Here is a 26,029-nt window from a genome sequence, read left to right on the forward strand (position 1 = left end):
CCGGGATTGTGCATCGGCTTTTTCCGATCAGGATTCTTCACAGCTCATCGTGCTGAGGCTCGACCTGTTCCTCGACCTCAGGGTCAACCTCGGCTTCAGCTTCGGGTTCAGGAACAGTCTCGGTCTCGACCACAGGCTCGGCTTCGGCTTCAGTTTCGGCTTCAGCGCCAGCGACAAGACCCTCAGGCAACTTCTCCTTGGCGCCCTCACCAAGACGAATAGCGTCAACCCAAGACTCAACAGCAACGGCCCCAAAGTCCTCCGCGTCAGCAGTGAAGCGGCGCCACCAGCTCCGGCGAGCATTTAGCGCAACGATTTCCACAGCCGGTCCCTTGGCCAGACCCAAGGTCGTGCGAAGGATATGGGAGATGGGGTTGCTGGCGGGGATAGCATACAAGGGGAACAGGTGCGTACCACGCTGAGCATGTTTGTGGCCAATTTCAGCCAGACTGGTAAGCGCAGCTGTAGCTGGGGCTGGGAGGGCTTCGTCGGACTCGCCGGCCTCGGGAAGGATAGCTAGCACGCATGTTCCAGACTTTGGGGCTAGGCAGGCTGCTTGGAGGGATTCGGGGGTGGAGAGAGTTGGGATTGCGGGTGCAGGAACAGGGGTTTGGACAGGCTTGGGTTCTTCCTGGGCGGCGGTGGGCTCGTCCTCGGTGTCCTCGGCGACAGAGGTTGGCTTTGCTGCGGGCTTGGACTTCTTAGCCTTGGGCTTGGGCTTCGGCTTGGAGTCTGCGGATGCAGGCGCGTTGGGAGCGGCGGCTTGGCTCAGGAACTCGGTGATGGGCTTCTTCTTCAGATCGCCCTGGTAGATCTGGGGTTCGTCGCCGGTGATGAGGACGAGCGCGGGGAACGAGGTGACTCCAAACTTGTTGACAGATGCGGTTTCCTTGTTGCGCACCTGGGCAATGTCAATGGCGCCCAGGAAGTCGATTGCCAGGGCGCGGATCAACGCGCTTGTGGTGCCTTTGTCCGTGAAGAGAATGGCCTTGGGCCGGCCTTCGTTCTGTCCGAGCCACTTGTCCAGGTCCTTGTCTGTTGCGCGCTTCACGTGGTTGGGGATGTGGTCCACGACTGCGTCGACAATGCCTTTGGCACTGCGCGCGCCCTGGTAGTCCTCCACGCGTGGCTTTCCGGGTTTCTTGGACGGGGTCATGATCTTGAGGGTAGGGAAGCCCTGTACACCCATCTGACCGCAGAAGGCTTTGTTCTCGTCGTCATCGCAGTTGATCGCGGCAACGTTCGCCAGTCCGTCGAGGTTCTTCGCGGCTTTCTCGTAGGCGGGCTTGAGGCTCTGGCAGTGGCCGCACCAGGGAGCATAGAATCTAAATCATGAGTAAATGTCCCGAGACACGGAGCTATTGGAGCTTACTCGACGATCTATATACGTCAGTCAGTTAGTTCATTGTGCATCCAATGGTGGCAAGCTGCCTACCGAGGTATGATTTGACTTCGCGATGAGCGAGTTGTAAGTTTTGGAGTTCAGCTGCAGCACCGGGGAATTCTTGGTGTATAGTCCATCGGCATTCACAGGTAGTGCTGCAAGCAGCGACGTGACGAGCAGGAGCCCATACATGATGAAGGTGTTCAAGTCAGGTTAGGTCAGGTCAGGTCGTGAGAAGTTCGAGAAACTAAAGGGAGAGAAGCCAGTTGGCCCCAAACATCACGCAAGGTGTCCTGAAGCTCTTGGCATGCGGAGGGTATTCTGTCAATAGCCTCAGATGCATATTTATTGGATTGGATTTCTCTGCTGAGCAGGACTGAATTTGCCTGTCATGACTGTTCAATTGTTTCTAAATGTCTGCTAACTCATCTTCCTCCAACTCTCTCTTCTATACATCCCAGCCATGCCTCTGGCATGCCATGACCTGGCATTTCTCCCCGGTGATATCTTCTGGATGATCCTGGCCTATCTCGATCCTCATGATATAATTCGCAATCGACGTGTCTCGCGTGCCTGGCATGAAGCCTTTAGCAACCCCTCCATCCTGCTTCCACGCCTCAAATACGAGTTCTCACGCACCGAAGAGGCCAAAGCCCTGGAAAAGGGGACTATAGATGTAATCCAAGGCCGTCAACTCTTTGATCAAGTCGCTGCAAGATATGATCATCTAAAACGAGCAAAGCCCCGTGGGATCAAGAAGTATCGACTGTGTGATGTCTTCGGAAGCTCGCGCCAGCGGGAATGGTTCCCTGTTCAGCCTTGGGAATATCACAGCAGTCACGACACCGGAAATGTCGATGTCCAGTTTGAAGAGGCTTTGTGGTCTTTTGATGATGGACTGCTGGTCTTCCCCAGTGCCGAGAGTCAAGGTCTCGTGTTGCTGGATTTGAAACTAGACCGCCAGTTCAAGGTGCCATTCACCACGACGGGCAAAGTCGTTCGCCGAGTCAGAATTCAAAAGCGTCTGCTTGTTGTTGAGTGGGCAGAGCCTATGGCTTTCCACTGGCTGAATGATAGCGATGGTGTACATCGTCACTTCGCGTCTTCGTTCGATGTCGTCCCGCACGAAAAAGATGTCTGGAGGGTTACCCAGCGGAATGAATGGAAGATCATGTTCTTGGGCCATCCTCTCAGTGAACGAGATCGTTTCTTCTCTACGCATAACAACACACATTACGTGATCTACATGTGGCAGCCCAACCGCAGCCTGTACACTGCAGACGAGGATGCACCGATAGAATCTCTGTTTGTCTGGGATATCTCAAAAGCATCACCCCACCGTCCATCAGGATATTCCTCGGCAACACTGCACGGTGGAGCTCTAGATGATGCCCATGCCCCAAGCATCGTGGCACGTTTCGGCTTCCGAGACCTTGACTTCTTCAGCGTCCGCCAACGAGGCACTCCGGCCATCTCCCGGTTATCTGTCACGGACGATTCCCAGGCAATAGAAATTACCGAGAATTTTCTGCATGACTCCACAGGCGAAGACATACCGGACCTAGAAGCTGGAACTGGTAGTCGTTTGTGTCGTACTACATCCATACCAGTCATCGGAAACGGACCCCATGGCCGTACCTTGCATGGTAATATGCTCCCTGTATACCGTGGCAACTGCAGCTTGCAATCGGAGTTCCTTGGCTACTCGACTTCCTTCGGGAGTGACTGGACCGATGTCATCGCTCAAGTTAGCGTGCCTGATTTAGATATTGGCTTTTGTCTTTATTTTGGGCCCGATGATACCAACCAGAAGACTATCAGGTTAGGGGTCTGGACGCATGACTCTGATTTCAATCGTGCGAATGTGGATTTCGCAGGGAGAGCGAAACTCTGTGGCTGTGATAGATACTTGGTTGGCGAGAATACATCCCGAGAGCTGGTTGTTTATCACTTTGACCGATGAGAATGAATGATGTCTTTGACATATTGGAGAGATGGCGTCCAGCATTTTATCTTTGGTCTCCTCCGCGAAAGTTGAGGGAGAATGAAATTAAGAAGATATTCAATGTTGACTGCCCACGCACTCTCGATCGACTACATACAGTACTGCGGCGGTCTTACATCCCGGTTCATCTACGCGCATAGATCTGCTACTTAGAGCTGATAGCTTTTACGAAAGTCTCACGAAGTACTGAGCGGAATTTGACTGGGGTCTGAATATTCCCCAATTTTTTTTTCTTTTTTTGTTTCTCATTCTCCAGTCATGCATCGAAGCTCTCGCAACTGATGGCGGATGACCCTACTTCCTGACATCCACACGTAAGAGCAACCATCAGATGAACCCTAAACTTCATCATACGTACAAGTATTCTCTCCCTCACTTCTTCCCAAAGAAAGGGTCCGTGAACTTGCACCGGACACATGCCTTTAGCCCGCAGCCAGGGCACTTCAGTAAGTACAATGGCGCACAAAGACCACACCGCTCACACTTCTCACGATGAAGCTCCTTTTTCCAGGATCCAAGGTGGGCACAATCAATGGGTTTGTTCAAGAGATGCAGGGGGTCGGCATCTTTCACTGACCGTCGCAGTTTCTCCAACCAGCCGTTGTATGCCTCCAAGACAACTCCGTTGATCTCCCCATAAAGATCATTTGCCGTGTACTTCTCAAGGTTTTTGTGGACCTTCTGCCGGAAGAAAGGAACCAGATGCTTCATGGACTCGCTGGTTCCCAATTGGTAGTCGATGTATGAGTACTTCTTGGACAGATCATCGATGGCGGCATGGTCGATGGGTTGGGTAGGCGAGGAGTTACCGATAGGGTCTGTGAAGCCTGTGGATGTATCTTTATTTGAGTTCTCAGCGATATTGGAAGTATCGCGGTCATTGACAATAGGGTCGGCAGAGTGACTGTGAGCTTGGAGACTATCAGCTGAGCTTTTGCCAGAATGACAGCTGACAAAACATTTGTGAGAATCCCGGTTGCCGTTGGATTCGAAAGGACGAGCCTCGTAGGTGACTTTGACTTCAAAATCAGGTTCAGTGAAGCAATATGTAGACTTTTGTTTGTCAAAATGGTAGCTATCCTCGTTCATGTCGAGGCGAGTCATATTCTTGTCAAGAGTAAAATCAAGGTCATCTTCCACCCAAATTGAGTCAGTGCAGTCGGTAGACTTGAATTGGGCAGGCTTAGATTCTGCAGATTTGGAGCGGCCAGTATGCGTGCCAGCGTCCAAATCCTTTTCAAGCGTGTCGGAACCATCCGAGTTTGCCTCAGAGCATTGGAACAAGCTGGAATCAGAATCACCTCCAGATTCTGGGCAGATATCAGATAGGTCATCAAAGCCTGGCCTTTCGGAATGCCAGTGGGGAACACCGGGTAGAAAGTCATCTCCAGGTTCTGTCGCCATATCATCAATGCCATGTTCACTAGGCCTCATGCGAAATTTAGTACGCAGCGTCTCCATCTCAGGATCAATGCCTTTCCAGTCACGTTCCCATTGAGCATTCTCTTCTTTGAATTCTGCACGTTTGGCCTTGTTTTCCTCTGAGTTCGGGTCCATATGAACACTGTTGCCAAAACTGTGCATGTAGTTCGAATCGTTGCGGGCATCGAAGGTATCGCGGTGTCTAAAGTTTTTGTGTGTAGGATGGCGTCTTCCCCTACTCTGATTATAATCCCTGCTTGAGTAGCGATAATCAAATGCACCTGAGGTTTGGGTTGAGAGACCGCCTTGGGGCTCATGCTGAGCACGTCTGGCGCTGTTCCGCAAATAGTCAAGCTGGCCGCGGCGTACGGGATCTCGAAGAATCTCAACTGCATCTGTGATCTGTAAATATGTTGTTAGCGAGGTAGGTCTCATAGGAAGAGCCGTCTGCTGGGGGCTTGTATACCTCACGGAATCGCTCGGTGGCGGCAGTAGTGTCACCCGCCTTGTCGGGATGCCACTTTAATGCAAGCCGTTTATAGGCGGCATTAATTTCTATGATACTAGCGTCAGGGTTGACGCCCAGAATGGCATAGTGGTCAGAAGGCATGGTTGTTGTTTCACGACTCTAGAGTTGAAGATATCAGTGAGCTGGATGGAGACAAATAAGAGGAATCCAAAGAGGAGAGGGGGCTCGACATGAAAGAGCAAACTTAGATATGCATGGTTGAGAACTACGCTGGCAACACTTACATTCGTGGAACGAGTGAAGAAGCGTGAGGTATGGAGGGTCGAAGCGAGGCAAAGATATACCAGCAAAGGAAAGAAACTGAGGGTTGGAGGAAGAAGAAACCTCAGCGAAAGACAAGAAAGAATGAGGGAGAAATGAAAAGCGCAATAATGAGAAGAGATAATCGAGGAGGTTTCGACGAGGTGAAGAAAGAGGAAGGTCAATAGTGACATTGTCAATTGACCGGAAGTAAAGACAGGGTTCTGGCAGCCAGTGTACATATGAAATTGAAATGGATTGACTCTGATTTTACACAAGCTGAAGGTCGATCTAAATATGAAGTCTACACTAGAAGCGACTTCTTCCAATAGAAGCAAGCTTCTACATGTCCGCACTGGCGGTGGCACCGGTAATAATCTCAACCAGCTCTCCGGTAATGGTGGCCTGGCGCTGACGGTTGTACAAGATCTGGAACCTGATATATCGTTAGAATGGAGTCGAGTCTGGTATAAGGAGGAGGCACATACTTGTTGATCATCTCACCAGCGTTCTTGGAGGCGTTCTCCATGGCGTTGCGACGAGCCTGGTGAATTTATTAGTACTAAGTAGCCGGAAAGGGTTTGTGATACTTACAGAGATCTCGCAGGCGTGGCCCTCAGCCATAGCCCAGAAGAGGTTGTTGGCAAGAGCGTACTCGCGGAGGCTGGACAGATCCTCCTCGGCGACCTCGTAGGAGGAGATGTTGGCTATAACAAGCTGTCAGCATGGACTCGACGTATCTTATCGTTGTATCAACTCACGAGACTGGGTGATAGCCTCCTCGGAGTAGGCCTCAACAGTGGAAGCCTCGTAGCTCTGGGCGTTGACGAAGTGGTTGTAGAGGATGCGAACGCTGGCGTAATCCTCGGGGAGGAGAGCAATCTGGTCGGCAATGGCCTGGGCATCGGCGAAGGTGGGAATGTCCTTGCAGACGTTGGAGAAGGTCAGGAGGATCTTCTCGGCGGCGACACGGGACAGCTGAGCCTTGGCCTTCTCGCCGAGAATGACGACGTCGGTGTTGGGGTTGGCCTCCAAGATACGGCGAGTAGCCTTGCTCAGACCGGAGTGGATACCACCGCAAAGACCCTTGTCGGAGCTGGCAACGACCAGCAGAGTCTTCTTGTCCTCCAAGGTCTTGGTCTCGGCCTGCTCGAAGACGTTGTTGGAAGTCTTACCGTAGACACGGGACTCATCCATGGCCTTCTGAGCACGAGTGAGACGGGTGGAAGCAACAATCTTCATGGTGTTGGTGATCTTCTCGATGTTCTTAATGGACTTAAGACGACCCTCGATCTCACGCAGAGTCGCGAAGGTGGCGGCATTGGCGGGCGCAGGACTTTTGAATCTCGGGGTTAGCAATTGTCGACACTGTTTCCGTTTCACATCGATATTTCGCCAGATTGTTGATGTCGAGGTGGTGGTCGGGGTACGTCGGGTGGAAGGGCCCTGGCACGTTTCGGATGAGGACTTACCGAGCGATGGCAGCACCACCAGCCCGCAGGGCCGGGCGGACGGTACGGGAGAACATTATGAGGGAGAAGTAGAGAAGAGAGTAGATGAGCAGGAGAGTAGCTGCGGAGAGGGGGGGGTGACGAAGGTAGAGAGGCCGTCGGGAAGTGCGAAGTTCAGAACTCCTGGTTCTGTCCCGGCTGCGCCGCTAAACCCAAGATGGTAAGCAGCTACGGCGAGGCATTCCGACTTCCGGCGCAGTTCGGCCTCAGGCCACGCTGACACTTATGTCATCCGGATCTTATGTCATCCGGACCTCAGCCTCTGGGAGGTCACAAGGTAATTTATGCCTCAGGCATTATTTACTCGTTACGCCGTCGTTACCTTTAGACGCCTCAGGCCCCCAACTGTCCAAGACCTCGTTTTCCCATTCCATTCCTGCCATTCCCCCAAACTCCCAACCTCTTTTCCTCTTTCCTTTTCTTCACTTCTCATCTTATACCTCCTCTCGTCCGATCCCACCCGCATTACCCCCTCCTTAGCTGCTTTATTGATGCAGTTCAGCTTCTAAATCCTCTTTGGCTCTTCATTGGTCAGTATTTCTTTGCCTTCATTCATCTATCAGCCGGCTCGATTTGCCCGACTCGGCGCACGAGGACTCCTTCTTCCACCACAACGTCGATTCTATTCAATATATCCCCGATCCCCGGTTACAGCGATTTTGAATACCATCATGAGCTCTTCGGAGGACGATATGCCTCTCGCGCGCGCGAATGGCCGTGCCAAGTGTAAGTTCCGTCTCAGCTGAATCAGTCTCTTACATCTGGTCATTTGGTCGCAATGCTCGACTTCATTCAAAAATGATCTCATTCCCTCTCTTCACTACTTCTTGGGATTACTTGATCCCTCAGTCGATCATTCTCACTCTTGTATTTCCTCGCGCTTTGACGTCACTGCATACTTCAGCCGTACTTTTGAGCTTTCACTTACATTCGACTTTCAATCCAGTTTCTCCGAAGACTTCCGAAGCCAAGATGCCAACCTCGAGCTCACCGGGGACCAATGGTCATGTTGAACCTGGCGTTTCTATTCGATTCGGCCCTGTGGAAGACAAAGATGTGAAGATGGAAGACGCGGATGCTGATGATGCGGGGCCTGCGAAGCGCAAATCTCGAACAAGTATTACCCAGCAAAAATCTTATGCAGAAAGCAGTGAAGAAGATGAACCTTTGGTACGCCTACCCCCAATTGCGGGATGAGCTTCCTCTTCCCCCGCTTGTGACACTACCGTCGCTCTCGGTTACACATCTAACCATTCGGCAGAGCAAACGCCGGCGCACCTCCGTGAAACACGAGGATCCTGAGACAGATGAAGATGTTCCCCTCGCTCGCAATGGACGAAAGCTTCCCAAGGCCACCGAGACCGCCATTGGCGAGGATTCCGACTCAGATGTGCCACTTGACAAGAAGCTCACCGCGCAGAAGAAGAAGATCGAAGCGGCGGCGGCAAAGGATGCGCGCAAACCCGCCGTGAAGAAGGAGACCAAGCCTGCTCCCAAGAAGCAGACCAACGGTGTCAAGAAGGAGCCCGCGACCAAATCCGCCGTCAAGAAGGAGCCTGCTGCTGCCAAAAAGAGCAAGGCTGGCACGGTGAAGGCAGAAAGCCAGGACGCGGAAGACAATGACGAGGAGGAGGGCTACCGCTGGTGGGAAGACCAGAGCAAGGGCGACGGAACCATCAAGTGGACCACCCTTGAACACAGCGGCGTTGTGTTCCCTCCTGAGTATGAACTACTTCCAAAGAACGTCAAGATGCGCTATGATGGTGTTCCGGTCACCCTCGAACCCGAGGCGGAAGAAGTCGCTGGTTTCTTCGGCAGCATGCTGAACTCGGCCCATAATGTGGAAAACCCTGTGTTCCAGAAGAACTTCTTCTCCGACTTCAAGGATATTATCAAGAAGACCGGCGGAGCCAAGGACCACAACGGCAACAAAATCGATATCAAAGATTTCACCAAGTGCGACTTCAAACCCATCTTCGAATACTATGACGCCCAACGTGAAGAGAAGAGGCAACTGCCACCAGCCGAGAAGAAGCGTCTCAAGGCTGAAAAAGACGAGCAAGAAGCTGCGTACCAGTACTGCATCTGGGATGGTCGCAAGCAAAAGGTGGGCAATTTCCGTGTGGAGCCGCCTTCTTTGTTCCGAGGCCGTGGTGAGCATCCCAAGACCGGTCGCGTCAAGACTCGTGTGCAACCTGAGCAGATCACCATCAACATTGGCAAGGATGCAAAGGTTCCTCCCCCGCCTGCGGGTCACCAATGGAAGGAAGTGAAGCACGATCAGGAAGGTACATGGCTTGCCATGTGGCAGGAGAACATCAACGGCAACTACAAGTATGTCATGTTGGCTGCCAACTCCGATGTCAAGGGACAAAGTGACTTCAAGAAGTTCGAAAAGGCTCGTGAACTCAAGAAGCACATTGAGAAGATCCGCAAGGACTACGAAAAGAACCTGAAGCACGACATGATGGTGGAGCGTCAAAAGGCCACGGCAGTCTATCTCATTGATCAGTTTGCTCTGCGTGCTGGAAATGAGAAGGGCGAAGACGAAGCTGAGACCGTTGGCTGCTGTTCTCTCAAATACGAGAACGTTACATTGAAGCCCCCACAGACTGTCGTCTTCGATTTCTTGGGTAAGGATAGTATTCGGTTCTACGATGAAGTCAAAGTCGATCTGCAAGTTTTCAAGAACCTCAAGATTTTCAAGAAGGCCCCCAAGAAAAATGGTGACGAGATTTTCGATCGCCTGACGGTATATATTCCCCCTTGATCGTGTCAAATGAGCATGACTGACCAATAAAAGACCTCTGCTCTCAACAAGCATCTTCAGAACTACATGACTGGATTGACTGCCAAGGTCTTCCGTACTTACAACGCTTCCTACACAATGGGCTCCGTGCTCAAGGAAATCAAAACCACAGGTAGCACTGCTGCCGAAAAGGTCAAGGCGTATAACGACGCCAACCGCAAGGTTGCCATCTTGTGTAATCACAAGCGAACAGTCACTGCCGGCCATGCTAATGCAATGGAAAAGATGGGCGAACGTGTAAGCTCAAACTCACCTGATAACATCAAAACACAAATCGCTAATTTTTCCAACAGATCAAGGGACTTCGCTATCAGAAATGGCGTTTGAAGCAGCAAATGCTCGACTTGGAACCTACTTTGAAGAAGAAGAAGGGTGCTGCCTTCTTTGAAATTGACGAAGACCTCGATCAAGAATGGATCAATGAACACCAAGCTTTCTTGATGGAGGAGCAGACCACAAAGATCACCAAAAAGTTCGAGAAAGACAACGAAAAACGTGTTGCTGATGGCGAAAAAGAAATGAAGGCAACAGAACTCGAGGAACGTCTGCAGGTCGTCAAGGAGATGGAGAAGAAATTTAAGAAGGAGAACAAGACCGGCAAGGTCGAGGCCGAGGCCCGTGCTGCCACTGTTGAAAAGCTCGAAGCTGCAATCGCCAAGATTGATCAGCGTGTCGAGACCATGTCCGTCCAAGCTCAGGACAAGGAAGATAACAAGGAAGTTGCCTTGGGCACGTCTAAGATTGTGAGTTCGATTAATTGGCATAATCAAACATCTACTAATTTATTTCCAGAACTATATCGACCCTCGCCTAACGGTCGTGTTCAGCAAGAAGTTTGATGTCCCCATTGAAAAGTTCTTCTCCAAGGCCCTGCGTGAGAAGTTCGAGTGGGCCATCAAGTCCGTTGAGGAAGACTGGGAATTCTAAACCCTCATTGTCCACCCTTGCAGTCCTCGTTTCCGCGCATATTACATTCTCGTACAATATTTTCGGTTTTTGCAGTCTCTACAACAGACCGTTTGCCTTTCCCTCTTTTCTATTCTATAACCCTGCTTTTCATCATTTGCTTTCTATACATCATGATGAAAAGCAAGTGCCTATATTGACATCGCAATGAAACGGATGAGCTCAGAACGGGCTTCCGACACGGTGGAAGTTGAGTAAGATAGGTGAGTATACCTGAGATTCATGTCAGGATGAAACCAGAAAAAAAAAGCGAAATTTCCAAAAAGAAAGTGAGAAAACAGACAACATTGATTCACATCTGAGCTTGGTTTTCCTTTAGATGCATATCTGCGTATGCATGGGATAGGATTCGAGCATTTGCACATTGTGTCCGTTGTCTGTTGTCTTTTCGGTAGATCTCTGATACCAAGATAGCCAAGATAGCAATGCATTCCGTCATTCTGTATAGTTTTCTTCTTGTAGAATACGCTCCCGTACTTCTGTCTTTCGCAGTGGGTTAGTCCATCAGTGGGACCTGCACAACAGACCTGCAGCGCCAATGCATGAACCGAGTGGGACTGAAGCCTGACCCTCCAACCCGATTCATAGGCCGAAGATGCCAAGTGGTTGTTTTCACACACAATCAAATTGATGCTACCCTTTGTACTTTCATCCCGTATGCATGTCAAGAAATACACCGATCTATCGTTGACGCTTTGATCAAACATGTATGCGAGAACGATACGAACCCATCGGGAACGGACTAAGGGATATAAAAGGCTCAATACGCTGCTATGCAGATCAATCCAAAATAAGTAAGAGAGAATGAAGGCATATGTGCATAGCAAATAAGATCCGAGAAGACCCAGCAAGAAGAAAAATGATCAATTACAGTGCAGGGGCAGATCTAGATCTAGATCTGGTAGTGGAATGCTGGACCAGTCCAAGCTGCGTGGCAGATGAATAGCTTCTCGATTTTGTTAGGTAGAGAATGATGCAAGTGTAGAAATGGGATCATGAAGGGGGGTCGTGTCGTGTAGATACAATGCTTTCTGTTTAGACACAATGCGATGCGATGGCTGGGCTTTTTCTCATCGGATATTGGGGGACCGTTAATGAATCATGGAGAAAAGAGAAAATGGGATAAAAGGGGGAAGGTGAAAAAAGAGAAAAGGTAAAATAACCGCCAGACGGGATATCTTAAAGGAGAAGAAAGATCAAAGAAAAGAGATGAAAAGATGAAAAGAGAGGAAAAAAAAAAGGTTGAAAAGAAGAGCCTCACGGCCACCAGCCCATGCGCTTATAACTGTCGACGATTTCGCGAATGCTGTCGGCACCAAAGTTAGGATACTTTGGCGTCCAGCCGGTCTCAGCCTCGAATTTCGACCCGTCAATCGACATATCCTGATCCTTGAGGACATCCCGTTCTAGGAACGGACTGATCGGGCCGGGCCGTGCAATGCCAGCCTTCTCCACGAGCTCAGCCCAAGTCTGCAGACTATCCTCGTTCATATCATCGACGACATCGTCCAGGTTCAGCTTGGCAAGCTGCGAAGCGAGCGATCCAACAAATGACACCTTCAACCCGAAGACCTCGGTCAGCGCGTTGGCCACGTGTTCCTGTCGTGTATCGTTGTGGTCGACGACGTTGAACGCAACTGGTCCGTCCTTGGGATCAATGGGGCCCACGCGGGCACGCCACTTGGCCGCTTCAAACAGCGCGCTGGCGGCGTCCTTGACGTGCAGCGTGTTCACCTTCAGATCCTTGGTGTGGAGAAGGACGAGGTCCTGTTGGAGGTCGACATGCACGGCTGACAGGCAGATTCCCGTGGCGAAGTAGCCTGTCTCGTAGGCGCCGTAGACGTGCGGCAGGCGCATGGCGCAGTACTGCAGGCCGGGAATCTTGCGCAGGGCCTCTGCGGCCTTCAATTTCCAGTCGGCGAGTTTGTGCCATGGGACCAGCTTGTCGGATTCCTTGCGAGGTGTAGAGCCGCCTTTGTAGACGTGGGCGGTGGAGGTTTCGACGAAGGCGGGGATGCCACGGCGGGCGATCTCCTTGCCCAGTGCGATAGATAAGGCATAACTGCGTACTTCGTAGACATCGTCGGGTTGGGAGTGCCTTGATTCCCCTCCACAGTTGATCACGTAGTCAAATTGCTTGCCATTGGCTCGGTCGAAAATGCGCGGGAAGTGTTCTGGTGTAGGGGAGGGGGTGGGTGAGAATGGGTTTCAGGATGACACAAAGTGGGCGTGGCTCTTACGTTCACGACTGGCATCGGCTTGGACAAACTTCTCCTTGGAACAGGCCTCTGCAAACTCTGGGGCCAGCCACGCCAACTGGGGCAGAACTTTGTCGACCAATCGTACCTCGGAGGCCAAGTCGTTTTCGTGGAGATATAGTGCCAGATGGCGGCCGATGAAGCCTAGGAGGGGTTAGTCGGAACAGGAGGGGGCAACTAGCTAACCTACCCAGACCACCGACAATCAATACAGCAGGCTTGTCCATTGTGTGCCAGAAGAGTGAAAAGGGGAAAGTGAAAGGAGAGAGGGGGGAGGATTAAAAGTTCCTTGAAATCCCATGCCAAGCCCACTCCAGGCCGTTGACTATTAGAGAGCCAAGTGGGTTTACAGTGGGCACCATTAAATTTGAGAGTTTGAGAGTTGGGAGAGGTGGGAAAGTATGAGGGAATTGAGTGACGTCGGAGGGGGCGAATAGTGGTTAGTTGACTGTGAGTGATTGGCAAGCGATTTGCAAGCAATTTGCAAGCCGGGGGGTCATGTTTCGTGTATTGGAGGGAGCGGTGTTGCGCTGCACGAGGTGATATACTCCGGGGCCCATGGTACTGGGTTCCGATCGCCCGAGATGCTAAGCCTCCGCTTATCTTGGTTCCCTGGCCTGGGTTAGGGTTCTAGGGTTCTAGGGTTCTAGGTGGACTCGGAGAACATCCCCCCCGGAGAAACACAGTGAAAGGAGCTGCTCATATGGTATATCGACAACGCAGATAGCCACAGAAAATTCTATCCCCACAAACTACTTCATGCCGCCCCCAGTAATTTCAGCGAGTTCTGCAACTCTTTAATCGCAGTATCAACGTCATCAAAGGTCAACGCAGACACCGCCCAGCGCGCATGCTTCTGCGCCATTTGAACCGAGGCATCATCGATCCCGTGAGATGGCTGAGGGGGTACATAGGGTGCAGGGGCAGAAGGGATGTAAGCAGCTGGGGCGGGCGCAGCGGGCGGAGCAGCCGGGGGAGGAAGATTCGCACTGGCATTGGTGGCGGAGTCGTAGAAGGAAGCAGGGTCTACAGAGGGGTGGTTGGATGGAGGGGGGAAAGACTGGAAAGAGGTTGGGGTATCGGGGAGGGTTGGACCTGGTCCAGAGGAGGATCCTCCAATTGTTGCTGGGGTATCAGGGAGTTCCAGGCCTGGGCCAGAATAGTCGGTGTCCGTTGGCAGAGCGGGTGAGCCGGGTGCGTTGCGCGGGACGGAGGGGATCTCGGGCTGGGAAGTGAAGGTTGGACGAGGTGTGGATGAAGTGCGGGATGGGTGAAGCGATTCGTCAAGGGTTGACTTGCGTGCTAGGTCTCGTCCGAGGCGGTCTGATTCGTCTGGGATCTCTTCGATTGAGGGTTGACTGGGTTTGGAGGCTTGTTCTGCTACTGACTCGTCGAAGGCTTGCACGTCGGGATCTTCAACTACCTGCTCGTCTTCCTTCGGGGCAGGGTTCGTCTCATTGGGGTCTTCTCCGGCTTTGAAGGCCTTGACGATGCGAAGGGCGTGGAACTTGGCGAACTTGATGCGCCCAGCTATCTCTGGGTCGGCGCCCCAGATGGAGCACAATTCGAGGAAAGTAGCTGCTGCTTGGAATGTATCTGCGGTTTGCCTTGAAGCATTGTCAGTCGTCTGTGGCTTTGCAAGGCAATCCTAGGGCTCACTTGGTGACTTTGTTGGCGTTCATAGCAGCCTCGGCGCGACCAAAGACTTCCAGTCCAAACTGTTCGACATAGGCACTTGCTGCAACTTCATCTGTGACTGTCTCGTCTCCTGGGTTCTCGACTTTAAACTACCATGTCCAATCTTATCAGTCCTGCGGTCCAAAGATGCGCTGCTTAAGGAGCTGCGGAACACAGGCGGGGTATCGACTCACCCGTTCCAATTTGTCCACCAGACTGGTGGTGTATTGCATGATCTCATTGTCGGAATTGTGGAGGCCCCTTTCAATGATCTGGTTCACGATATGGAAATTGCCTGCGTTGGGGGTCAGTCAACACACCGGATTGCGCGCGCGGGGGATACTCACACCAGTAGGCAACGACCGGTTTGGCCTGTTCGATCTGAGCAGCCCGGATGGCAAAGCGCCCAATATCGACGGACCGTAGTCCAGCTGGGATGTTATTCATGTTGTCTGGTGGGTAGCTTAAGGGGAGGGGAGATGGCAGATGACGTTCTGAACGGGGGGTTGACACCGCCCGGTGCGGGGACTACTCGATTTGGAGATGTGAGTTATCTATAGAATGTTGACCTTTGAACACTCGTGCATTTCTATTCTGAGCTCTGGGTATCATTCATCTTCAATTACCCACGTTCCTATCTCCACTTTCTCTTCTGCCAGCGCCTCAACTTCGAAATGGTCTTCTACTTGTCCTCCTGGTCCACCAATGCGCTCAATCACAATCCAGACACTGCGTGACTCACCGTTGGGATATAGATCGAAGTCCTCTACCCGAACTCCGGACACCGTATCACTGTGAATACCGTCCTCTGAGGTGGCTAGAATTTCTTTATATGGACCTTGGCCCAGCTCCACGGTCATCAGCACAGGCGACGGAGCCACAGCACGAGAGCCAATCGTAGACTGTTTATTTCTCGCAATGAGTCTGATTCGCGTCAGGCGTGACACCTGCAGCGATGCCAACATGCGATCTTGACCGGGCGGTAGAACACCGACGTCAGATAAGACAACGCGCCGTCCAGCGGACTCGGATGCCAATGGTTGCACTATACATGGGATCGTTGAGGAAATCCATAACGTGAAGCGGCCAAGCTGGTCAGCTGCAAAGGTGGAGCAGACTATGGTGTAAGTGCCCTTCTCCAGGGACTTCGTCTCGGCCAATGCACAACCCCGGCGGTATTCACCACTATCTGCGATGATATCTCGGCTTCGCACTCGTGAGATGCGCTGGCCGTTGGACCAGAATAACTTGACGTGCGTCGCTAGTTCTGGTTCTGCTACCTCGAGCAAGATGGAAAGATCCGTTCTCTCGGATATCTGTAGGCTGAATTGTGGGTTCGAATGGTAACGAGGTGACTCGGCATTACCGCCGGCTGTCATTGCAGTCCATGAAGTGGTTGCCTTTGTCACGCATAAATATTTATCTAGTGACGGCGCCACTGACACAGGAGAATTCGAGAATGCTGAAAGCGTGAAGTTTTGGCTAGAGGATGGAAGAGATTGCTCTGAGACCACCACGGTCCACCTTGACTTCGGAGGCATTTCCAACCTCATGAGAGTATTTGGAGAATCGACATATGGACCACGGTGGAGATGTCCATCACTCAGGGACACTCTTCGGCCATCTGCTTGGAATATATAGATGCTGATAAATCCTGTCGCACTTTGAATATCATCGGTCTTGAAATGCCTCCCAAGTAAAAGCCAAACTGTCCCTCCGGCTTCGCTGGAGAGGGAGAACTGGGGGTTTTTCACAAAACAGCCGGAAATAACACGTCCATGAGACAAATCCCAGGTGAAATGAATGTCTTCGCGATATTTGAACAACCCAGGGTTCCAATTCAGATAAAGGTTTTCGAAGTTCTGAAACACCTGCTCACAGTCCATCCAAAAGGTCCCCGGGGCCAGAGGAGATTTGCTGGGATCAAGATTAAGATTATTCGGTATATGTGGATCTGCTCCAGCCCACGGGTTCTTCAAGAGGAACTGACGGCGCCCTTGAGATTCTTTCATTTCAAGAATAGCATAGTCGTGCTCGCCTACCAAGCCCATACCTTGTTGCTCGGTCTCGGTCAGACTGCCTGTTCCAATGGTCAAAACCACATCTCCATGATAAAAGGCCTTGTATAGACGTTCCCAGATCTCATCGGAGGTGAAATCGGCGTTGTGTATAAAGAGTTGCTCGGGTATCCATCCGGTCAGCACCCAAAGGTCAGTTCCTGAGTTGCTTCCTGGGAAATCATAGCCGCCGCGAATTTTCAGATATGCCTTCTCGACAAGAGCGGGCCAGAGAAAATTGGGGTTGTTTCGATCGATCACATGCAGTGATCTTGAGGTTTTGGATGAAGGCAGCCGGTCATCAATCACCACTCTCCGGAAGGATCCATTGAAGTATAGGCGGAATATATACTTTCCAGACAGCGATAGTACTGGATTTCCCTCGTCATTGCACGGATACATTGTCGGTGTCGCATTCTGCTCGTGTTAACATTTGGTCTGATTAATAGAATAGACCAAGTTCATACCTGCCCAAGTCTTCGTTCTGATCGAGACGTTGTGGCACATAAGCTGGCCACAACCGAGCAATCAGTCAAGACATCTTGCACCAGATCGGTTTGGCCTGAAGCTGAGATGGTTGGATTAGCTGTGCCTGGCGTGGCCGCATCCTTCAATAAATCATGTGGTCGTTTCCATCCTGCAAAAATATCTTTCTGGAGGTCGGAAAGATGCAGATCAGGTGAATCCCTATGCTCGGTTAGGCGATGTGCATAGTGATTGACGCTTTCTCCACATACGTGAAAGGCCGATCTTTCAGGATGAATTCATCTTCATTCGGGGCTCGACTCCAGGGTGGAAAGATATAGCCATTCAGTTTCGCGCCCTCAAGAATAATGATCTCCTCCCGCGTGGTGAGCTTCCGTGTGGATGCAGGCGGGCTTAAGCTCTGAATGGGTTGGGGCCCCGCAGCAGCTTTCCAGTCAGTAGCGCGCTTGATCGTCTCGGCTCGGATGATCAATTCCTTGCATTTGGAATCAAGCTGTTTCTTCTCGTCGGCAGGGGCCAGCCGCAGGGCTTTCATGTAATGCTCCGCGGCAGTGATAGCCGCTTCCAGTGCCGCTTTCTGTGAGGTCGCCCCCGCTATGCCATCTTCGGCCTTCTATCAAATTGTTAGACTCTTTGCATCTTTACGGCAGGAGAGTAGCTCAAACCAAGGCTTCCGATACATGGGGTTGTTGCGGCCTTGACATACTGTTGGGTGGAAGTAGAAGAAAGGAATGAGGTGGTGGAGAGAACTAGAAAATGAAATAGTATACAGCTGGCTAAACGTACTTGTTTTTCTTGGTATCTTAGCTGCCGCGGCCTTTGTTATGGCGCTTAAAATCCGGCTTACTGAGTAGATCTGAATGGGGTTAAATTCACTAAGCTCCAGGGCTACGTAGATTAATTATGTGATTTCCGTATTATTAGGTAGTGCCCAAGTGAGCCTCGGGAGGTCCACGGCTCTGAGACACGTTTAGTAAGTACTTAGTAAGCCGGGTTGGACCCTGCAGGACCTTCCAAGGTTGGAAAGAACCTTGGAAGCACCTGCACTTAGCCCTATAAGTGAACCGCTTAGAAAGTCATGAGGAGCTCAACCTTTCTAGCAACGATATCGTTTTTGCTAGCCACAAATTTATTCAGATACCTTGTTTGATTATATGTCTGTTCATCGATTCATGATGAAGGCTCTCGACGTGATAACGTCGCGTTCTCGCGAGAGGAAGGCATCCTTTTTGAGACTAACTAGCAATCATACCAAGTTCGCCATACTCAGGTACGACAAACCTGTCATCACGCGTCTGGTGAATATACAGAACTATAGCCCATTTTATAGTTATGATCGATCAAGTCGTCTTAGTCAACACGCCATTGGCAATCTGCAAAGGCTAAATCGTATCGAGGCGTTATAACGGAAGACTTTCACGGCTCGTATTCTGGCAATTAACGAGTTTCAGGGTTCAAGTCGGGCAATTAACACCGCCAATGCGGGGATTGGGAGATCGGGAGATTTGACAGAGAGCCCGGCAATCGCTTTCCTCGAGGAAACCGCAAAACATAAGAGATTCAATTTCTTATGAGGACGTCACTATTGCGAAGCTCTCGCTTGGTTGGCTCTAGATACTGGATTTCTTTTTTGTTTAGTTATTCGTTCAAGATCCTAACTTGCTCCTATGAGAAACTGGAAATTCGCTTACCATTATTCTTACCATTCTGTCTTCGATACCAAAACTCTTCGAATGCGTGTGTAAGATGCTCTAGAACTACGGTATGCCGGATCTTCTATCCTTCCTAACATGTAATTCTCTACACTTGATCGCTTTTCCATGTCTTACCTGATCAAGACGGTAAAACGTGGCAAAATAGTAAGGGTTGACGCTGCCGCCATGTTAGCGTGAACGCGAGGAGCAAAGCATCCTGAACCTAAGTGATTTAGAGGATTTTTTGAAAAGACCAACATCCCCAATATATAGAGTTGAAGATCTCTCGGAAGAGAACAAGCGTAATAATCGGCATTGCAGCCAGTTGCCATCGGGATGTAAATGCAATACACAACTCTATACGGGAGATCTGATAAATACCACCACGTGACCCGCGCATGGATACCGAAGTGGACCTCGGCAAGTTTTAAGGTGAGCGCCGAGGTGCAATTTGCAGTAACAGGTAATTCCGAAATCGGTTTCTTTGGCTTTGATACTCGGGTGTCCTCGGTATGTCCTGTATTCTCTGAAGTGATACTCTTCAGAGCTCTCTTCTCCACGTCCTTGATCTCTGCATCGCAGCAGTACGGCCCCGCTAAACTATTTCCCCTAAACTACAGGCCGCTCCGCAAGCGAGCCCTCTCCTGAACCTCGCGATTCGTCGACCTTGCTTAATTTCCCTAATTTCACATACCCTCCGCCTATACCATGGCCGGTCAATCTAAGCCTACCCTCTCCCCATGGGGAAGTGCCGTTGCAGGTGCGACGGGCGCTGTCCTGGCGAATGCAATGGTCTACCCGCTGGATCTGTAAGCCCACTACATGCGCTAGTTGTCAAAATGCTGGGACAAGATTGCTGATTGGATGTCGATCTAGTGTGAAGACCAAGCTGCAAGTACAGGTCAAGCAAAAGGAAGGAGCTGAGAAGAGCGATGACCTCGAGCGCTATGAATCGACCGTCGACGCTATAAATAAGATTGTTGAGAAGGAAGGCGTTAGTGGTCTGTACTCTGGTATGGCTGGAGCCCTGCTTGGTGTCGCCTCTACAAACTTCGCATACTTCTATTGGTACAGCGTTGTAAGAACGCTTTACATGGCCACGGCCAAGACGACCAAGTCCCCCGGTACAGCGATCGAGCTTTCCCTCGGTGCTGCTGCTGGTGCTGTCGCCCAGATCTTCACCATCCCGGTGGCCGTCATCACAACCCGACAGCAGACACAGCCCAAGGGCGACAAGAAGGGCTTGATTGAGACTGGTCGCGAGGTGATCGAGAGCGAGGACGGCTGGACCGGCCTGTGGCGCGGCCTGAAGGCTAGCTTGATTTTGGTAGTCAACCCTGCTATTACATATGGTGCTTACCAGCGCCTGAAGGAGGTCATTTTTCCCGGAAAAAATAGCCTCAAGCCCTGGGAGGCATTCCGTGAGTGATATCCCACCACTAGAAACGATCGCACGCTAACGAAAAAAGTCCTCGGTGCCATGTCCAAGGCTTTGGCTACTATCGCAACTCAGCCTTTGATCGTCGCAAAGGTTGGCCTCCAGTCTCGCCCGCCTCCGGAGCGTAATGGCAAGCCCTTCAAGACCTTTGGTGAGGTCATGAAGTTCATTATTGATAATGAGGGTGTCCTGTCCCTTTTCAAGGGAATTGGACCCCAGATCTTGAAGGGACTTTTGGTCCAAGGTCTGCTCATGATGACCAAGGAGAGGTATGTTCATATCCCAGCTGTATAACATAGGTTCCTTTGCTGACTGGCTTTTAGAATGGAACTCCTCTTCGTCGTCCTGTTTGCCTACCTTCACAGAATCAAGAAAGAGAAGCTGCAGAAGGCAGTCGATACTGCCGCATCAAAGGCTAAGACTAGCCTGCCCGCCACCTTGAAATAAGATCGTCTCTTTAGAATGGCGGGAGGCTGTTTCTCATTTCGCTCTCTATGCTTGTTATGCTCGGCGCTTGGTTCTTTCACAATTTGTTTCTGTACAGTCTAGACACTTGGATGTAAAGACCTGAATGATAGAAGATCGAACTTTCACTCTTAGATATTATCCCATCTCGGGCATCACTGAGGCAGGGTTATATATAGGATAGTATTTCGGCCATGTGAGCCTCAAAAAAAAACATTGTCATGCCATGAAAGTCGGTGTAAACAACTTCGTAATTTCGATACTACAAATTTCTATATACTGGCTAAACTAGTATAGAATAATATCGCAGCATTCAACATGGTGAAAAAGGCATTGTAACGTTGACCCAAGCAGAAGATCCTCGGCTTCGCTCTCGCGTCGATCACCCCAACATCTTCCGCACCCACTGCAAACACCTCAACCACGCGCCTGAACATTCGACACCTGCCAGAAAGCAGGGGCATGGGCCGTGATGAGATGGCCACCATGGAGATCCGAGTCGACCAATGACGAAAAACAATCCACTTGGAGCTCCTCCGCAAACAACCCAACCTCCGTCCTAGACTGGCGAGCCTTCCTCGAACCAAGAACCCTCGTCCCAACCATCCTCCTCACAAGCGGCATTCTAATCTCCGTGCGCATCCACCGCACCTACCTACGTCGCATCCCAGACGCGCCTAGCATCTCGCCATCATTCCTCCGTCGCCGCAGCGTCTTCGGCCAGGTCACTTCCGTCGGCGATGGTGATAACTTTCGCATTTTCCATACGCCTGGTGGTAGGCTCGCGGGTTGGGGCTGGATGCCCTGGAAGAAGGTCCCGAAAGCTAAGAAAGAGCTGAAAGATAATACTGTTCGTCCTTGCCGCCATTCCCCAGGCATAGAGAACCACTGATCAAATCATGCTAACATCTTCCACCCACAACACAGATCCACATCCGTCTCGCAGGCATAGATGCTCCTGAATTAGCGCACTTCGGTCGCCCGGAACAGCCCTTCGCGCGCGACGCCCACACCTGGTTAACGAACTACCTGACTAACAAGCGCGTGCGCGCCCTTGTCCACCGACAAGACCAATACTCGCGTGTTGTCGCGAGTGTATACGTGCGCCGGGCGTTTGATTTCCCGCCTTTTCGGCGGCGGGATGTCTCCTATGAAATGTTGAGGAAAGGGCTGGCGACGGTTTATGAAGCGAAGGTTGGGTCGGAGTTTGGTGGGGAGAAGATGGAGAAGAAGTATCGACGTGCAGAGTGGCGGGCTAAGAAGAGGGCCAAGGGGCTTTGGAAGGACTACAAGGCTGTTGGGAGCAATTGGGAGAGTCCGCGGGAGTATAAGAACCGGATGGGGATGGGGGATTCAACTCTTGAGAAGAAGAAGAAGTAAAAGTCGTGATAGCTGGGCTTGCGGCTTGTTTTGTATATGTTTTTGCACTTGCATTTGAACTTGCATTTGATGAGATGGTATGATGACCTGCTTTTTTGTACATTTAGGCGACATTATCATGATTAGGTTAGACCGAATATTGAATATTGATTATCATACACCAATTGAGTTAGCTATACATGCGCTGGAGATATCTCCAACATTCCCATTAACGGGTATTAAAACTCAGCGTATCCCTCTGGATATTCATCGTGTATCGTCTCGTCCGAAAACATACAAAAAATAAGTATACATGCGTCGTTCACAGTCAGCAGAACCGCTTCTCGAATTCTGCAAATAATTGCGGAGTGATCTCGTCGCTGCTGTTGCCCTCCACCCGCCAGAGAACACTCCGGCGGTCATAATGCTCCAGAAGAGCCTTGCTTGTTTCCTCGAACTTTCGTAGCCGCTGCTGCCATGTCTCAATTGAGTCGTCTTGTCGCTGTGTCAGTGTCTCGCCAGTGACATCGTCCTTCCCTGGCACCTTGGGCGGATGGAAGTCTGTGTTGTACACCCGCCCTGAGGGTTCGTGGACCCAGCGGGATGCGATACGGGAGAGGATAACTGAGGACGGAGTGTTGAGGTGCACGACAAAGTTCACGGGTACTAGGTTGTCCAGGCTTGTGGCTTGGCTTTCTGTGCGAGGAAACCCGTCGAGAATGAAAGAAGCGGAGGGGTCGATTGCAGGCGAGGATGAGGTAGCTGAGGTGGAGGATTCGGATTGTGGTAGGAGCCAGCCCTTGGTTTTCATATCATCCGAGATCAAGTTCAGAATCATAGAGTCTGGAACGAGGTTTCCAGACTGCATCGTGGCCTCAGCTTGGATACCTGAGCTTATGTTAGATATATGCTTTGCATGCGCAATTGGTCTGCAGCTTACCGAGTGGTGTGCGTCGGCGCACATTTTCGCGCAAGAGATCACCCGAGCTGATTGAGGCCAGCTGGGGGAAACGGGATAGCAGTCGTTCAGATTGTGTTCCTTTGCCTACACCCGGAGCCCCAATCAGGATAATACGGGCAGCCTTGGTGAGCTGCTTCGTGGGAGACATGCTGCGGAGGGATCAAGGTTTAAGGGCGTCTCGTTCCTGGTTTTATTTGGATGGCGCAGCAAGAACCACGGATGAGGAAAGTATCACAAGGAACCCTATTGTGGCATGACGGGGAAGAGGTTGAAAGCTCCAAGAAGATAAGCAACGGTCAGAGCATCGGTGATTCTGTGGGGTTACTAGCTCGATTCTTTCGGCTGTCGGTGAGCGGGATGCTCCGAGGGCTGTCCGAATGGGGAAGTGTTGAAGGGGGTCTTGTATACAGACAGTAAAGGCTATTACACGTATTATGAGATCTGGATGGCTTTTGGCATATGATCGAGTTCTTGGGCCTTGTAGCCAAGTCAACTTTACTTAATTAACTTCCATCTTCACATGCTTCCCAAAGTTGGCACATGGAAGCTCCAGCTCAGATCTGGGATTATGTAAGCAGACTCGTGAATTATATCACATGACCTGTCGCGCGAGGCACGCGTCGCGTTGACCAATTTAGTGACGGAGATCTCAAAACTGTTCAACATCGACAACATCATGATTCGGCAAGACGCTCATCGTATCGACCCCAAGAGGCGGGCTGTGATCGACCATAAGAAAAGACAATTTGCTGTCCCAATATACAAGCAGCAAGAATATCCCCATCGTCTGAACTTCTACGAGACGCCTCCCACTGCCGAAATTACTCTCGAACAATTTGAGCAATGGGCAATCGATCGACTGAAGAGTATGTATAACTGCCGACTTTGAAAGAATCATTCAACTAACGCGCAGACAGTCCTCGCCGAAATCGAAGCATGCTCTTATCGCAACAAGTCCCCCGCAGACACGGCGACCTACATTACGCCTCTTCTGCAGAAATTCCTCCCTCTCTCATCCAACACATCCTCTCCTAATGGCGCCAATGATCCGCGCTTGAAGATTGAGCGCCAAAAGGACCATTATTCCCACTTTATCCTCCGATTGGCCTTCTCGGCCACGGAGGACCTCCGGCGGCGATTCGCGCGCGCCGAAACCATGTTATTCAGATTCCGTTTCCAGAACGACGACTCAAGGGAAAAGCGTGCCTTCATTGATAGTCTCAGTCTAGACTGGGAGCCAGTCGGCGACTTTGAGAAAACGGAAGTTGCGGAGGGTTTGGCCAGTTCCACCCCAGGGCTGCGTCGGGTAGATGATGAGACATGGTACAAAGTTGACTGGGAGAAGGTGCCTGAGCTGATTGAAAAGCGATCGGTCTATTTGAAAAAAGGAAAGGCATATGTCCCTGGAAGGGAGCAGCTTAGCATGATCATGGCTGAATTCACTGCTCGCTTGGAGCGTGCACTTGAGGTATGTCTGCAAGAGTTCCTATTAAGATATTTGCTAATGAGACTGTAGCTCACGAGTCGTGCTCTCCCCCGATTGGATGAGGATGATCGCCTCACACCTATCTTGAATCACCTCTCGAAGAACTTCGGCAGCGCCGAATCAGTATACTCGGAGGGCGAAGGATATGTGGACGGTGCCCCAATTACAGCCAGCTCCATTGATCAGCTTGCGCAGCAACACTTCCCTCTGTGTATGAAGAGTTTGCATGTGAACCTGCGAAAGAACAATCACCTGAAGCACTTTGGTCGACTCCAGTATACTCTTTTCCTGAAGGGTATTGGTTTGTCGTTGGAAGAGTGTATTCTGTTCTGGCGCCAGTCTTTCAAGGGCAAGACAGATGACGAGTTCAACTCCCAATACAAGTACAACATTCGCCACGCCTACGGTGAAGTTGGTGGAGATGTGAATCGTCGCGGAAAGGGTTATACTCCCTACTCATGCCAGAAGATCCTCGGCGATTCCAACCCCGGCATTGGTCAGACTCACGGCTGTCCCTACCGCCATTTCTCAGTTGATAATCTGGTTGGTTTCCTCCAAGCTACAGGTGTCAATGATAAAGAGACCCTGCGGGGGGTGCGCGAAGATGTTGGCAAGCAGCGGTACCACATTGCGTGCAATCGAGTTTTCGAGTCAACGCACAAGAACGAGATCAAGAAGGTCAAGGAGGATGGAACGTGGAGCCAGACCGATCTTGATACAATTGTTCACCCGAACACATATTTCAAGCGGAGCTTCTTGCTCAAGCAGATAGCCAGGGCGCCCAAGGATAGTTGAGGTTCACAGCATGTCAAATTTTCATGAGGTTATGGGTAATATGCATGTTTCAATAGGCAATAGGTGTTTCAAGGAGCATTGGATGTGTGAATATCATTTCATTGGGCTAGGATTCTATCGATAGCTAAAGTAGCTAAAGAGCTAAAGAGTGTGACCACAGCTGATTCCCAGAAGATCGGAAAGGATCAGAATGACCTTTCAAAACCAGGTGCCCAGCAACGGGCCATTATCGATCTCCGCTCACCGCGAGAACATCCAACATCATCAGAAGATGTAGGCTGTTGAGTATATACGTTTGCACATATATTGGTCGGCGTGAATGAAGAAGAAAAAAGAGAAAAGGATCTGCGGCCCGTCGAGTTTTTAAGGAATGTTTTGTTCCGGTGGGCGGTAGAGACCTGTTGCGCTGCAACCTGGCCTTACTGCCGTACCTTCACACAACATACTCCTCCACTTCAATCCAATCCCAAGCTATTTCCGGGGTCCT

The 26,029-nt window shown here is 50.9% G+C and overlaps 12 protein-coding genes across 12 annotated transcripts; 5 read left to right on the forward strand and 7 right to left on the reverse strand.

Annotated features, from left to right (window-relative positions):
- Positions 1-37: 37 nt before the first annotated feature.
- N7511_006936 (putative disulfide isomerase) lies at positions 38-1,576 on the reverse strand (the record flags this gene model as incomplete). Its single annotated transcript, XM_057129313.1, has 3 exons — positions 38-1,325; positions 1,373-1,380; positions 1,436-1,576. 3 exons carry the CDS (start codon positions 1,574-1,576, stop codon positions 38-40), a joined length of 1,437 nt encoding a protein of 478 aa, XP_056983869.1.
- Positions 1,577-1,847: 271 nt separating this feature from the next.
- On the forward strand, positions 1,848-3,347 carry N7511_006937 (F-box protein; the record flags this gene model as incomplete). The annotated part of the gene is made up of 1 exon (XM_057129314.1): positions 1,848-3,347. One exon carries the CDS (start codon positions 1,848-1,850, stop codon positions 3,345-3,347), a length of 1,500 nt encoding a protein of 499 aa, XP_056983870.1.
- A 414-nt stretch (positions 3,348-3,761) lies between these two features.
- Positions 3,762-5,421, reverse strand: N7511_006938 (uncharacterized protein; the record flags this gene model as incomplete). Its single annotated transcript, XM_057129315.1, has 2 exons — positions 3,762-5,213; positions 5,278-5,421. The coding sequence occupies 2 exons, from the start codon at positions 5,419-5,421 to the stop codon at positions 3,762-3,764; spliced, it is 1,596 nt and encodes a 531-aa protein (XP_056983871.1).
- Positions 5,422-5,922: 501 nt separating this feature from the next.
- On the reverse strand, positions 5,923-7,108 carry N7511_006939 (F1F0 ATP synthase subunit gamma; the record flags this gene model as incomplete). The annotated part of the gene is made up of 5 exons (XM_057129316.1): positions 5,923-6,016; positions 6,069-6,124; positions 6,175-6,287; positions 6,342-6,916; positions 7,053-7,108. 5 exons carry the CDS (start codon positions 7,106-7,108, stop codon positions 5,923-5,925), a joined length of 894 nt encoding a protein of 297 aa, XP_056983872.1.
- A 654-nt stretch (positions 7,109-7,762) lies between these two features.
- N7511_006940 (DNA topoisomerase 1) lies at positions 7,763-10,827 on the forward strand (the record flags this gene model as incomplete). The annotated part of the gene is made up of 6 exons (XM_057129317.1): positions 7,763-7,817; positions 8,038-8,261; positions 8,353-9,843; positions 9,895-10,137; positions 10,194-10,643; positions 10,693-10,827. The coding sequence occupies 6 exons, from the start codon at positions 7,763-7,765 to the stop codon at positions 10,825-10,827; spliced, it is 2,598 nt and encodes an 865-aa protein (XP_056983873.1).
- Positions 10,828-12,123: 1,296 nt separating this feature from the next.
- On the reverse strand, positions 12,124-13,351 carry N7511_006941 (NAD-dependent epimerase/dehydratase family protein; the record flags this gene model as incomplete). Its single annotated transcript, XM_057129318.1, has 3 exons — positions 12,124-13,040; positions 13,107-13,268; positions 13,315-13,351. The coding sequence occupies 3 exons, from the start codon at positions 13,349-13,351 to the stop codon at positions 12,124-12,126; spliced, it is 1,116 nt and encodes a 371-aa protein (XP_056983874.1).
- Positions 13,352-13,881: 530 nt separating this feature from the next.
- N7511_006942 (uncharacterized protein) lies at positions 13,882-15,248 on the reverse strand (the record flags this gene model as incomplete). Its single annotated transcript, XM_057129319.1, has 4 exons — positions 13,882-14,731; positions 14,784-14,911; positions 14,996-15,096; positions 15,149-15,248. The coding sequence occupies 4 exons, from the start codon at positions 15,246-15,248 to the stop codon at positions 13,882-13,884; spliced, it is 1,179 nt and encodes a 392-aa protein (XP_056983875.1).
- Positions 15,249-15,409: 161 nt separating this feature from the next.
- Positions 15,410-18,048, reverse strand: N7511_006943 (calpain-like protease PalBory; the record flags this gene model as incomplete). Its single annotated transcript, XM_057129320.1, has 4 exons — positions 15,410-17,275; positions 17,326-17,545; positions 17,596-17,957; positions 18,010-18,048. 4 exons carry the CDS (start codon positions 18,046-18,048, stop codon positions 15,410-15,412), a joined length of 2,487 nt encoding a protein of 828 aa, XP_056983876.1.
- Positions 18,049-19,746: 1,698 nt separating this feature from the next.
- N7511_006944 (putative peroxisomal carrier protein) lies at positions 19,747-20,923 on the forward strand (the record flags this gene model as incomplete). The annotated part of the gene is made up of 4 exons (XM_057129321.1): positions 19,747-19,847; positions 19,915-20,459; positions 20,508-20,745; positions 20,800-20,923. The coding sequence occupies 4 exons, from the start codon at positions 19,747-19,749 to the stop codon at positions 20,921-20,923; spliced, it is 1,008 nt and encodes a 335-aa protein (XP_056983877.1).
- A 490-nt stretch (positions 20,924-21,413) lies between these two features.
- Positions 21,414-22,321, forward strand: N7511_006945 (thermonuclease family protein; the record flags this gene model as incomplete). Its single annotated transcript, XM_057129322.1, has 2 exons — positions 21,414-21,791; positions 21,869-22,321. 2 exons carry the CDS (start codon positions 21,414-21,416, stop codon positions 22,319-22,321), a joined length of 831 nt encoding a protein of 276 aa, XP_056983878.1.
- Positions 22,322-22,628: 307 nt separating this feature from the next.
- N7511_006946 (adenylate kinase ADK2) lies at positions 22,629-23,409 on the reverse strand (the record flags this gene model as incomplete). The annotated part of the gene is made up of 2 exons (XM_057129323.1): positions 22,629-23,188; positions 23,241-23,409. 2 exons carry the CDS (start codon positions 23,407-23,409, stop codon positions 22,629-22,631), a joined length of 729 nt encoding a protein of 242 aa, XP_056983879.1.
- Positions 23,410-23,937: 528 nt separating this feature from the next.
- Positions 23,938-25,542, forward strand: N7511_006947 (DNA primase subunit PRI2; the record flags this gene model as incomplete). Its single annotated transcript, XM_057129324.1, has 3 exons — positions 23,938-24,127; positions 24,179-24,729; positions 24,778-25,542. The coding sequence occupies 3 exons, from the start codon at positions 23,938-23,940 to the stop codon at positions 25,540-25,542; spliced, it is 1,506 nt and encodes a 501-aa protein (XP_056983880.1).
- Positions 25,543-26,029: the final 487 nt, after the last annotated feature.

This window comes from Penicillium nucicola, assembly GCF_028828085.1.
Source record: "Penicillium nucicola strain IBT 29836 chromosome Unknown utg000006l, whole genome shotgun sequence".
Classification (NCBI taxonomy): Eukaryota; Fungi; Ascomycota; class Eurotiomycetes; order Eurotiales; family Aspergillaceae; genus Penicillium; species Penicillium nucicola.